The sequence below is a fragment of the Salvelinus alpinus genome, chromosome 20 (assembly GCF_045679555.1).
Source record: "Salvelinus alpinus chromosome 20, SLU_Salpinus.1, whole genome shotgun sequence".
NCBI lineage: Eukaryota > Metazoa > Chordata > Actinopteri > Salmoniformes > Salmonidae > Salvelinus > Salvelinus alpinus.
In genome coordinates, this window is record NC_092105.1 from 41,165,106 (window position 1) to 41,178,838 (window position 13,733).

The 13,733-nt window shown below is 44.2% G+C and overlaps 1 protein-coding gene across 4 annotated transcripts in view; it reads right to left on the minus strand.

Annotated features, from left to right (window-relative positions):
• The window catches only part of LOC139546899 (sodium channel protein type 1 subunit alpha-like), a 57,109-nt gene that overhangs the window by 21,740 nt on the left and 21,636 nt on the right, over positions 1 to 13,733 (minus strand). For 3 of the 4 annotated variants that reach the window (XM_071355827.1, XM_071355824.1, XM_071355825.1), the window contains 13 exons: positions 13,444 to 13,507; positions 13,087 to 13,228; positions 12,236 to 12,430; positions 11,088 to 11,366; positions 10,148 to 10,519; positions 9,497 to 9,629; positions 9,141 to 9,379; positions 8,857 to 9,030; positions 8,375 to 8,731; positions 7,776 to 8,273; positions 3,700 to 3,832; positions 3,346 to 3,500; positions 2,874 to 3,047 (listed from right to left, as the gene is read on the minus strand). In XM_071355827.1, coding sequence (XP_071211928.1) covers positions 2,874 to 3,047; positions 3,346 to 3,500; positions 3,700 to 3,832; positions 7,776 to 8,273; positions 8,375 to 8,731; positions 8,857 to 9,030; positions 9,141 to 9,379; positions 9,497 to 9,629; positions 10,148 to 10,519; positions 11,088 to 11,366; positions 12,236 to 12,430; positions 13,087 to 13,228; positions 13,444 to 13,507 — 2,915 coding nt within the window. The remainder of the gene's footprint in view (positions 1 to 2,873; positions 3,048 to 3,345; positions 3,501 to 3,699; positions 3,833 to 7,775; positions 8,274 to 8,374; positions 8,732 to 8,856; positions 9,031 to 9,140; positions 9,380 to 9,496; positions 9,630 to 10,147; positions 10,520 to 11,087; positions 11,367 to 12,235; positions 12,431 to 13,086; positions 13,229 to 13,443; positions 13,508 to 13,733) is intronic. The other variant, XM_071355826.1, reaches the window with a different exon arrangement.

The following is a 13,733-nucleotide window of genomic DNA, read 5'->3' on the forward strand; positions in this document are numbered from 1 at the left end:
ACATCAAGGCGGTGACCCGTTCCTGTAGGTTCATGCTCTACAACATTCGCAGAGTACGACCCTGCCTCACGCAGGAAGCGGCGCAGGTCCTAATCCAGGCACTTGTCATCTCCCGTCTGGATTACTGCAACTCGCTGTTGGCTGGGCTCCCTGCCTGTGCCATTAAACCCCTACAACTCATCCAGAACACCGCAGCCCGTCTGGTGTTCAACTTTCCCAAGTTCTCTCACGTCACCCCGCTCCTCCGCTCTCTCCACTGGCTTCCAGTTGAAGCTCGCATCCGCTACAAGACCATGGTGCTTGCCTACGGAGCTGTGAGGGGAACGGCACCTCCGTACCTTCAGGCTCTGATCAGGCCCTACACCCAAACAAGGGCACTGCGTTCATCCACCTCTGGCCTGCTCGCCTCCCTACCTCTGAGGAAGTACAGTTCCCGCTCAGCCCAGTCAAAACTGTTCGCTGCTCTGGCACCCCAATGGTGGAACAAACTCCCTCACGACGCCAGGTCAGCGGAGTCAATCACCACCTTCCGGAGACACCTGAAACCCCACCTCTTTAAGGAATACCTAGGATAGGATAAAGTAATCCTTCTAACCCCCCCCCCCTTAAAAGAGTTAGATGCACTATTGTAAAGTGGTTGTTCCACTGGATATCATAAGGTGAATGCACCAATTTGTAAGTCGCTCTGGATAAGAGCGTCTGCTAAATGACTTAAATGTAAATGTAAATGTAAAATGTAATAATGAGGGGTGTTGAGAGGTGCCAAAACAAGCCACAAAATGCCACAACCAAAAATAACAGTGTGTCTGTGTGGAGAGAGTCTCCTCAATGTATGGGGGAAATGTGTATTTATCCCTGGGTTACACCGGGGCCCAGGTGTCCCATTTCGCTGACGACACTCCCGGCTCCACCCATTGACATCCTATTAAGGAAAACAAGAGCAAAGAGAACGAATTCGGCAAGAGAGTGGGAGGGTTGTCACAAGACATGAAGGTCAGTCAATCTGGAAAATTTCAAGAACATTGAACGTTCCTTCAAGTGCAGTCGCAAAAACCATCAAGCTCTAGGATGAAACTGGCTCTCATGAGGACTGCCACAGGAAAGGAAGATCCAGCGTTACCTCTGCAGAGGATAAGTTCATTAGAGTTAACTGCACCTCAGATTGCAGCCCAAATAAACGCTTCACAGAGTTCAAGTAACAGACAAATCTCAACATCAGCTGTTCAGAGGAGACTGCGTGAATCAGGCCTTCATGGTCGAATTGCTGCAAAGAAACCACTACTAAAGGACACCAATAATAATAAGAGATTTCCTTGTGCCACGAAACATGAGCAATGGACCTTAGACTGGTGGAAATCTGTCCTTTGGTCTCAGTCCAAATTTTAGATTTTTGGTTCCATGTCTTTGTGTGACGCAGAGTAGGTGAACGGATGATCTCCGCATGTGTGGTTCCCAGCATTTGTTTTACACTTTTTTGGGTACTACATGATTCCATATGTGTTATTTCATAGTTTTGATGTCTTCTACAAAGTAGAAAATAGTCCAAATAAAGAAAAACCCTTGAATGAGTAGGTGTGTCAGGACTTTTGACTAGTACTGTATATATACAGTGCATTCGGAAAGTATTCAGACCCCTTGACTTTTTCCACATTTTGTTACGTTACAGCCTTATGCGAAAATGCATTAAATATTATTTTTCCTCATCAATCTACACACAATACCTCATAATGACAAAGGAAAAACTGTTTTTTAGAAATGTTTGGAAATGTATTAAGAATAAAACGTAAACAGGTTTTCATCAAGGATCTCTCTGTACTTTGCTCCGTTCATCATTCCCTCGATCCTGATTAGTCTCCCAGTCCCTGCCGCTGAAAAACATTGCCACAGCATGATGCTGTCACCACCATGCTTCATCGTAGGGATGCTGCCAGGTTTCCTTCAGATGTGACATTGGTATTCAGGCCGAAGAGTTCAATCTTGGTTTCATCAGACCAGAGAATCTTGTTTCTCATCGTCTGAAAGTCTTTACGTGCCTTTTTGCAAACTCCAAGCTGTCATGTGCCTTTTACTGAAGAGTGGCTTCCGTCTGGCCACTCTACCATAAAAGCCTGATTGGTGGAGTGCTGCAGAGATGGTTGTCCTTCTGGAAGTTTCTCTCATCTCCAGAGAGGAACTCTGGAGCTCTGTCAGAGTGACCATCGGGTTGTTGGTCACCAGCCTGACCAAGGCCTTTCTCCCCCGATTGCTCAGTTTGGCCGGGCGGCCAGCGCTAGGAAGAGTCTTCTTCCATTTAAGAATAATGGAGACCACTGTGTTCTTGGGGACCTTTAATGCTAAATACATGTTTTGGTACCCTTCCCCAGATCTGTGCCTGACACAATCCTGTCTCAGAGCTCTATGGACAATTCCTTCGACCTCATGGCTTGTATTTTGCTCTGACATGCGCTGTCAACTGTGAGACCTTATATAGACAGATGTGTGCCTTTCGAAATCATGTCCAATCAATTGAATTTACCATAGGTGGAGTCCAATCCAGTTGTAGAAACATCTCAAGGATGATCAATGGAAACAGGATGCACCTGAGCTCAATTTCGAGTCTCATAGCAAAGGGTCTGAATACTTACGTAAATGAGGTATTTCTGTTTTACATTTTTTATATATTTGCTAACATTTCTAAAATCCTATTTTTGCTTTGTCATTATGGGGTACTGTGAGTAGATTGATGAGGATTTTTCTTTTGATATCCATTTTAGAATAAGGCTATAACGTAACAAAATGTGGAAAAAGTCAAGGGGTACTAATACTTTCCGAATGCACTGTATATATATATTTTTTTTTTCGCAAGTGAAGAGGTAGTTAAAAAAAATACCTACGTCAACAATAAGAAAGTCCAACCAGCACCAGGCGTTGGTGAAGTATTTGGCGAATCCATAGGCCACCCATTTCAGCAACATCTCCAGGATGAAGATGTAGGTGAAGACTTTGTCCGCAAACTCCAACACCGTTTTAATGGTCTTCCTCTGTTCGATGTAGATGTCCTCAAATGCCTTGGTGTAAACACAAGACAATCCGATTATCACTTCCTATAACCCACACTAATCTCATACACCAGAGCAGCTGCTGCTGCCTCATCAGATCTGTTACCAGTTAATTCTGTGTCAAGGGATCACAGAATGGTCAATTACACAGTACTAAGCGCTTTGAAAAATAGAACAGCCCTCACAGCATTTCTACTCCATTGTTTCTCATAAGGGTACTACTGTAAGTCAGACAATGGAAGAGAATCTGCCTGCCCTATCTCTCATAGCCTCAGATCCTTCCCTAAATCATTACTTCCCCACTCACCAGTGCTCCACTGCTGAGCAGGATCATGAAGATGATAAAGCTCTCAAACCAGTTGTGCTCCACTATTCTGAAGCAGGTCTTCCTCAATGTCCACCACATCTTCCACTTGCCCTCCTCAACGTTCACTTGGCAGCATTGGAATCTACGGACACAGCCTGAAAGCAGACAGCATAGCTAAACAGATTACACTTCTGCTATAAAGATCACCTCATTCCCAGAGAAATGCCCATGACGAATGTCTAACTATGTTCTGATCAGACCCATTCTGTTTCTGGGTTCCAGCTTGTTATGCCTGAAGCCATTCGCAAAAAAACAGTACCCACATCCTGAGACGTAGCCTATTGTATCTCTCACCATCAGTGAAGCATCCTTCAGCTTCCATGGACTCCTCAGGCTCCATGTCCACCGAGCCCTCTCTCTCTCCTGGGGGCCTGATGTCCACTGTACTGCCCTCTGATGAGCTCAGCGGACGGTCTTTAGCTAGCTGCTGCAAGTGGAGCGAAGCCACGGCAACATTAGCATAGCACACCCGTGACAGGGCCTGGGACACTAGCATTTGCCCGGGAGCCTCATTACAATGGATCACCCAGTGATGCAAGGGTGCTTGCCATATGTAAGCTCACAGGGCCTTTCTTTAGAGTTGTATCATTTCATGCAGAATCAATCAAAAGTACCTACAGACTTAGGAGATGAGACATGTATAGTTTGGAAAGTCCAATTGTAGGTTAAGAGATGCTGGTATATGAGCACTGTTAGAAAATATATTTGTATCTCGATAAAGGCTGTAGGTAAAAATGATTTAACTTTAGTCATATGGCATGCGTTCTCTAAAAGTGCGTGTTTGAACCAAGCTTGTGATCTTAATGATAGAACATGTGTGCTCCGGTATTTTCATGTCCAGGACTTTTTGACCCAAACAAACCAGTCCCCCCCCCTTTACATTTCCCTCATTGACATGAAAACACATATGTCCAGTTGCTAATCAGTAGACAAGCCTCATTCATTTTAAAAAGAGGGTCGCCTGCATTAGCTTAACAGCAGATACAACAGTGTTGTGCACTTTAACCAAGACAGGCACTAAGGAGTCTGCATTCCAGGCTAGTGTCAGATTAGGACCCCCCTAATCACTCAAACCTTCCCTGGAGACAGGGCATTAAACGCCCAGGACGAGATAAGTTGACAGAGTAGTGTGATCTTACTGGGGAAATAATGTAGTTTTTGATCCTATATGGTTTTACAAAGGCCTTTGTGATTTTTGGACCCATGTGGATCACACAATAAACCAGCAGCATACCACCCTGTATCCCCCTGCTGGCTTGCCTCTAAAAGCGTAGTAGGGTTGGTACTGGTCGTTCGCTGGATGGTAGACTAGATGCTCCTTGAAGTGGTTTTGGAGGGCCAGTAGGATGCACTTTTTCCTCACCCCCACCCACCCCAAAAAAAAGATCACAATGCTCCAGGGCAGTGATTGGGGACATTGCCCGGTGTAGGGTGCTGTCTTTCGGGACGGGACGTTAAATGGGTGTCCTGACTCTGCATTCACTAAAAGATCCCGTGGCACTTATCGGAAGTGTAGGGGTGTTAACCCCGTTGTCCTGGCTAAATGTCCAATCTGGACCTCATACCATCATGGCCACCTAATCATCCCCAGCTTCGAATTGGCTCAATTAGCCCCTCTCCTCTCCCCTGTAACTATTCTCCAGGTCATTGATGTAAATGTATGTGGTCTCAGTCAACTTACCTGGTAAAATAAGGGTAAAAAAATGCCTCCAATATTTAACAATAGAAAATATTCCTTAGAAAATGTCTTAAATACAGTGTAATAACTAGAGAAAGGCTGCTTTTCGAAGAGGTGTGCCGGATTACAAAATGTATCAACTTCACCACGCACCATCTAATACTCTTGACAATATTCAAACATGGGCCAATTGTATGAGGTATGTCAATAAAGCTTATTCACCGTCTATCCTCGAGCACTTGGTGTCTTTCTACTGGGTGTGTCTTCCAGCAGCCTTGAACTGAGAGCAGCCTTAATGCCTTTCTGGAGTGCAACAGCCCTGAGCTGTCATGGGACCCAGCTAATGCAGAATGGGGAATGATGTGCATGCTACGATGATATATGCGCTGAATACTCCATTTGACTAAGCTACCGGAATCATAGAGATGTTTGACCTTCAATTTAGGTACTGTTGTAGGCACTACGATGTCTTCTCATTACCACATACTGTACAGTATACTCTACTATCTGTTTTTAGTAGTAACTCAAGACGTTGCACCTCTTTTGGACTTGAGCTTATTCAGCTAATTAAGTAAAATATAATTAGTCATTACCATATAAGTAGTATTTATACTCTGTATTCTTACTTGCACATCATTAATAACGGTATGCCTACTAACAACAATATTCATTTTGGAAACTCAGCTGATTGAAATAATGATGGTCCTCTTAAAAACAAGCATTTGTAATCATCTGCTTTCATCATTCCATTATGGATCATATTCGTCAAATGAAAATGCCATAATACATGTTTGGGCTGTGAACCATTCCTCCAATGGATTTTGATCTTCAAAATCCATTACTCTACAGCATATCAGTCAGATTTGTAAAGCTCCGGGTTCTCTGGCTGCTGAGCAATCCAGCCCCCCAAAACCAAACCAAACCAAAGGAACAAAACAAAATAATAACCATGGGCTGAATTATTGATGGAAACGGTGGTGTTGATCATTCATTTAAAAAAGTATTGCAAAGAAGCCTTATATCAAAAATGAAATAAAAAAATGATCAGGGCTGGCAGCATCAGAACGGCTGCTGAACGAATATAAATGAAGTAGGGAGGAAAGTATGATCAAGCAGAAACAAACATAGATGAGCAATCCAATACAAAGGTTGTTCTTTTTTTGGTAAATGGAATAGGCAACCTCCATGGTTAGTGTTATGTACAATAAAGTGGTCTTACAAGTCTCCTCTCATTGAAAACCTTGAGAGCGTCTGTGAAACAGCTGCAATAACAAATGGGGTTAAGTGTGGTAAGTTACTGTACCACATGCTAACTTGTCTGGGAGCAAAGCATGTTAGTCACATATTAACCTCTCAGAAAATACACTTTGTGTAGAAAATACAGTCTCACCAAATTTACAAAAGTCATTATTGTTGAATGATAAATAGTAATTACAGCACCATAACAACATGAACAGCAGAGTACAACAACGTAACAGTGACATTTTATGATTGTCTGACTACAATGTCACCATAGATACTAATTCACAGTAGGCCCTCAGTTTATACCATATTCTGAGAGAGAGAGAGAGAGAGAGAGAGAGAGAGAGAGAGAGAGAGAGAGAGAGAGAGAGAGAGAGAGAGAGAGAGAGAGAGAGAGAGAGAGAGAGAGAGAGAGAGAGAGAGAGAGAGAGAGAGAGAGAGAGAGAGAGATGAATGGGCCTATCTACTACAACACAAGGCATTAAAGCTCCCTAAAGAGGAGGATGTAGCTGCAGAGCACTTAGACTTAAATGGCACATAATGTAATTTGAAGACTAGTATTTTCCTGTCTCTCTAGCTTCTCCTCGTTAAAGGGTCATGGTATACAGGGACTCCAGAGGATCCATAATGTCACATGCTCATGCTTTGCTTGCCATGTACCGTGGGTTAAGTGCACCAGCATGACCACTGCAATGGAAGATCCTACTTATCTTAAGCAACAAATGCATCCGCAGTGGACCACACCAAAGCCAATATCATTATCGGTCTTCATCCATCGTTCCTATTCTATTTGCCTCTCGCTCTATTTTGTCAGCCCATAAAATCAGAAGCCATAGTAGTGGTCCAAGCTTAACATGAGATCTGCGAAATTACCCCCGACTTGCATATCTCTCATTGACGTCAATACAGTACATGATCTAAAACTGTGATAAGGGAACTGGAGGGACTAAATGTTATTGTTCCCTGGATAAAATATAATGACAGTATTTTCATCATTGTGCATCATTTTGGGGAACTCTCTGACATATGCAGCTGTTCTACGTCCATAACTTGCAACTGATTAACACCCCCAGTGAACAGCGAGTGAAAGGCCAGCAATTCCCTCTTTCTAAGCTCTAATGTGCCAAACACACAATATTACATGATAATATTTGAGCACCACCTGGCTCTGGCTGTCACCATTTTCAGACACTGCATCACTTGGAAAAAGTGAAATCATCTCTAATGAGTCATTCTAATGTAATTATGTTAGACAATGTGGACAAACAAGAGCAAACAAGCAGATATTTGCATAATATCACTGTCTTTTTTAAGCTCATAAAGTCACTGTCTTTTTTTCCAAATCGTAAACCTAGATCAACAGTTGATTTCAAACTAGGTACAAGAATCTCAGACTGTGTACTACTTCCACCTAGAATCCTGCCAGTCCAAACGAAGCGAACATGCTCACCTCTTTGCTTCCCTCTATGTCCGAGGAATCGCTGCTGAAGTCCTCAGTGTTGAGGTTTTCAAAGTCCGACTCCCCCACAGCGATGGGCACCGTGACGGTCAGACTGGGGTTGTGGATGAACTGCATGTAGTCAGTGTTGTCGTTGACTATGTACTTCCCTGCTGCATTGCTACCCATTCCCATGCCTACCCCACCGGTGGTGCCATTGTCATCCTTCACGTATTCAGGGTCTTTCATGATCTCCACAGTGGTGTGGTTGGAGTTGTAGTTGCTTCTGTGGAGGTCATCCAGGGGCTTGTCCTCATTCATGCTCCCCTTCTTTTTCCTCAGACAGATGCTGTGGAAGGAGTGGCACACCAAGGCCTTGACAAAGGCGATGCCCTGGTGGATGCGGCCTATGGCCACTGTCAGATTGTTCATCTCGCTGTCATCGTCCGTGGCCGCCAGGTTATCAGCACTGAACGAGCTCAGCAGCAGGGCCAGGAACAGATTCAGGACCTGCCACACACACACACATAATGTTTCAAAGTTACTGTAATTGATAAAAACGTACAATGGATTAACAGTAATACAGATACAGTATAGAGCTATAAACCTACCACCAGGTTCCCGATGACCATGACCATCATGAAGACGATGAGACACATGCTCTGGTCAGCCACCTCCATACAGTCCCACATGGTCTCGATCCACTCCCCACACAGCACCCGGAACACAATCAGGAAGGAGTGGAAGAAGTCATGCATGTGCCACCGGGGCAGTGTGCAGTCTGTAGAGATCTTACACACATAGTCTCTGTAGTTCTTCCCAAACAGCTGCATGCCCACCACGGCGAAGATGAAGACGATGATGGCCAGGACCAGGGTGAGGTTACCCAGAGCCCCCACTGAGTTACCAATGATCTTGATCAGCATGTTCAGTGTGGGCCAAGACTTGGCCAGTTTGAATACTCTCAGCTGCATACAAAGATAACAATAGGATTAATATTCATTGCTATTCCAATACCTTTTACTTTTTACCAGTGATTATTGACTGAACCTGCAGCATATTGGATGCTGTGCTGTAGTGCCGATGCTCTTACCAATCGGAATGATCTGAGGACAGACATTCCAGACACGTTGGCCAAGCCAATCTCCATCAAGCTCAAACTGACAATGATACCATCAAATATATTCCAGCCTTCCTTAAAATAACAGTACGGATCCAAAGCAATAATCTTGAAACACATCTCAGCTGTGAAGATACCTGTGAACACCTGAGTAAAACAACACACAAAACAGTGACAACAGTAATTAACATGTCATGGCGATTCCAAAATGGCCGATTCAAAGTGATATGGAAAAAACTATTGACGTGACTGCGTACCAGGTTTCCCACAGAAAGCATTCTTTTGAAATTCCCAGACATTGAGTGGTGCTCCATAGCCATGAACACTGTGTTCAGAACAATACATATGGTAATAGTCAGGTCTACAAACGGGTCCATCACGATCATCTTGACTGTCTTCTTGATCCTCAGCCATGCCGGACAACAGTCCCAGATGAGGAAGGTGTTGGAGAACTTGTACCAGCAAGGAGGGCACTCCTGTCTCGACTCTTCAAGTTCTGATACACATAGAGGAGAAATAACAGAAAATATTTGTTTTATGAATGTGTCCTCATTTAGTCTATTCATGCTTTTTGTTTTAGGGGGTGTCTAGGGTATGGTATAGTCGTACACACCTTCCATAGTATTAGTTATAACACTAGCTACACTGAAGGCCCTCTGCCTGGCCCCTGGGTCCTCCAGGAAGTTCATAGAGGCCTGGTACGATTCACATCGGGCCTTTCTGTACTCTGGCTCCGTAGTGTTGCCCTGGACGTACATAGATGAATCTGTTACATGAAGTTACATCATTTGGATGCATCTTCCATGGATTGACAAGTCAACACAAACCAACTGCATCAGCAGTTAACACAAAGTTACCACCAGAGATGGCCATGTTCAAGAGGCTTAATAATCCCTTAACCGGGATGTTATTATCTGTTAAACCCCAAAATACTGTATTTGCAATCACATCAATAGAAATATTGAAATAGGTTCGTACATACTGTATATAGAATATATGACAATCTATATGAAAACTAGATCTGTTTATACTGCCTTCTATTTCATTTGTTTAAACACATGTTATCTTTCAGTGTGTACATGTCGTGTATACCGTACAAGACCAAGGAAAACACGTGCAGTCAGAAAGGGAGAGAAGGGAAAGAGAGAAGGGAATGCAACAATAGACACACTAGAACACCACAGCAGAACTACAGTAGAGGCTCGGCAGGTGGAGACCGCACAGAGCTGGTCTAGGTCATCCAGGCTAAACCAAACTTCCTTACGTTGTCATCGGTAGAGGCTTTATCTACTGTCACGTCTGGCAGAAGGAGTCCCTCAGGTGATGTGGGAAGTGAAGCCCCGCCCACCAGGGACACCACCCCATTGCAGTCCACGGAGCTGTGCTTCTTCCCATTGGCCGGCAACAGGACATGTGACGGCATGCTGTTCTGGCTGAGGTTGCTGGAGCGCCGGTCGCTCCGCCGGGGGACAAACAGAGATCCCCGGCGACTGTCGTTGTCCTCGAAAGTACTGTTCTCGTCGTCGGCAAAGTCGTTCTCCGAGCCCATGTCTTGCGCTCGGTCCCGGAAGCTGAAGAGGCTTGCCTGGCTGTTTCGTCTGGATGAGAACAGGGGTCCACGGATACTCAGGAAGGACTGGGAGAGAAAGACATTCCTCAGTGCCTATCACTGGTATAAGCATGGGTTGAGAAGTGCAGTAATTTAAGATGGAAGAGCGGGTCCTGCAGATGATGATGATTGTGATGAAGATGACGCAATGATGTTGGTTATCTCGAGGATGACCTCAGGGATAATATCAAAGGAATGTGCAAGAGCATGATGAAGAGGATAATGATGATTATGATGATAAGCACAATGCTGCTGCTTCTGCTGATGATGATAGGGATTACGATGATAAGGAAAATGTGTAATTGAAAGATGATGGTGCTGCTGAAAATGGAGAGGATAGCGTACAATGAATGATATTGATAATGATGATGAAAATAATGATGATGATTATGAAGAGGATAAAATGTATCAAAAAGAAAACAAATAGAACTTAATGTTGATGATGATGCAAGTAATCCGTACAACAATCAGGGGTAGACTCACTAAGGAGTGTGCAGCATGCACAACATTACAGCAATACAGCGAACACAAAGTTTTGATTGCGAAAGGTAAAGATAGGGGAACGGAGCAGGTTAAAAAAGAAGAGGAGCCTGACCTGGTGTGGTGTGGAACATCTCATGTCGTAGTTGAGCAGGTTGGAGGCATCTATGGAGAAGCGGAAATGACTCTTTTGCATACTGCCCTCAGACTCAGACCTGTGAAACTTGTCATTGTCCCCTCTCTCCTCCTCCTCTCTCTGCTTTTTCTTCTTGCGCCTGTTGCGTCTCTCTTTAGCACTCTTGGAACTGAGTTTGGAGGCCTCTGAGGAGGTGTCAGTGAGCTCCCCTCTCTCACTGAACTCCCCACTCTCAGCCGCTGTCACCGCTGCCGCCGCCTGTAAGCCAATCAACACACAGAAACCACTGTTGTCAAGGGCAACACAAGACTCAGCAGCAGCACATCAGAAATGACATAGAAAAATATTGGAAGCTTATGCAGGGCATTTTCAGGTCATGGTAAAAATAGGATAACACTAACAGTATCAATGATTTAAAACATTTTATTGTTAAAGACATTCCAGGGTTGTTGAAATAAGTGTGCTATAATTAAGCAATAAGGCCAGAGGGGGTGTGGTATATGGCCAATATACTATGGCTATAGGGCTGTTCTTCTGCACGACGCAACGCAGAGTGCCTTGATATAGCCCTTAGCCGTGGTATATTGGCCATATATGACAAACCCAAGGTGCCTTATTGCTATTATAAGCTGGTTACCAACGTAATTAGAAGAGTCAAAATAAAATGTTTGTCACACCTGTGGTATAGAATCTGATATACCACGGCTTTCAGCCAATCAGCATTCAGGGCTCTAACCACCCAATTTAAAATGGGATTTATATCGGTGACATTGTCACGTTCGCTGGAATAATTATCGGACCAAGCCGCAGCGGAGGTTGAGTTCCACATCTTTATTTCTAAGTGAAACTTAAGCAAAACAAAACAATAAAGAAACAACGAAACGTGACTAAGTGGTGCACATGCACACAACACAAAATAATATCCCACAAACACAGGTGGGAAAAACAGCTACTTAAATATGATCCCCAATTAGAGACAACGATTACCAGCTGCCTCTAATTGGGAATCATACAAATCCCCAACATAGAAAATAAATAAACTAGATCACCCCCAGTCACGCCCAGACCTACTTCACCATAGAGAAACAATGGCTCTCTATGGTCAGGGCGTGACAGACATCTTGTACCTGTGCGTCCTCCTGCTGTCTCTTCAGCTTCTGAAACTCCTCCTCCTTCTGCTGAGCCTCCTCAATGGTGGCCTGGTTCTGCTCGTCGTAGGCCATGGCAACCACAGCCAGGATTAGGTTGATAAGGTAGAAGGAGCCCAGGAAGATGACCAACACAAAGAAGATCATGTATGGCTTCCCAGCAGCCCTCAGGGTCTGGAAGAGAGACAGCGTGGAACAACACAGCTTATAACACATCTCTATCTCTCAGTGATACCCAAGAGATTCGCTGCATATACTGTCAGAGCACAGAAGCTGGCACAAATAGGTCTGTCCAATGACAACACAAGGAGTTCCTTCCACATGTTAAAAATAAAAAAGCCTCCAGTATCACATGGCATGAAGCAGACAAACCATAGAGTTTCATAGAGGGCCCAAAGCCTGGGCCCAAAGCCTGTTTTAGCCAGGGCAGCGCCATTGAGGTAGCCTTGTGGAACCAGCCTGATCGCTGTGTTCACCATTCTGTAAATAGAATGGCAATCAGGCTGGTTCCACCAGGCTACCATTGAGGGCTTTCAACATTTTGAAGTAGTCAATTTGGTGGCAAACATTCCATAACTGCAGGTGGAAGTTAATCACCAACCTTGGTTTTATACTGTTCCTGATTAGATTATACACTCCAGCAAAGTAGGGGGTGGTATGCACCTTATCAGTCTATTTAAAAACTGCCAGTACACTCAAAGAAGTAGAAGAGACAGAACTGGACAACTTTAAAATGTAGATATTCCTCAATGGTGCTGCCCATGCTGTCACAAAAGTGGCCATTGCAAAGACAGGAGATGAGCTCTCTAGTACATCTCTATGAGACAGACCTGCTGGTAGAGGTTCTCCCAGTAGTCCTGAGTCATCAGTCTGAACAGAGACAGGAAGGCCCAGCTGAACGTGTCAAAGCTGGTGTAGCCATAATCTGGGTTCCGGCCCGCTTTGATGCACCAGAATCCCTCTGGGCACAGCCTACAATAAACAACAAGCCAATCATAATCCCTATCTCTGCATTCACAATATCTGGTTTTCACAATAAATCTATTTTGATTTTAAAGCACAAAGACATGCACGAGGACAAGCACACACGCACACACCCGCAAGCATACGCAAACACGCACACGCACACAATTAATAGTGCATCCTGACGATCAGACACAAAGATAGTAATGTGGGCTCGATCTTACCCGGCACCACTGCCATTTCCACAAAGCAAAGCATCTTTTTTACCTGGGAGGTAGTAATAATTTTCTACAGGAAAAAGAGACAAAGTCAATCTTTCGCCAACTGCAAAAAGGATAAATGATTTCCGTCCTCAATACCTTCACAGCATTGTAACTAGAGAACAGTTCAAAGGTTTATTCACAAAAATCACTTTCTCTGGTCGTTAAAAATGCTCAATCTATTTTCTCCCCTCTTACCCCATGGTTGCCCAGGTCCTAGTGTTATGGCCATCAGGGTGCCACTGCCATTTTCC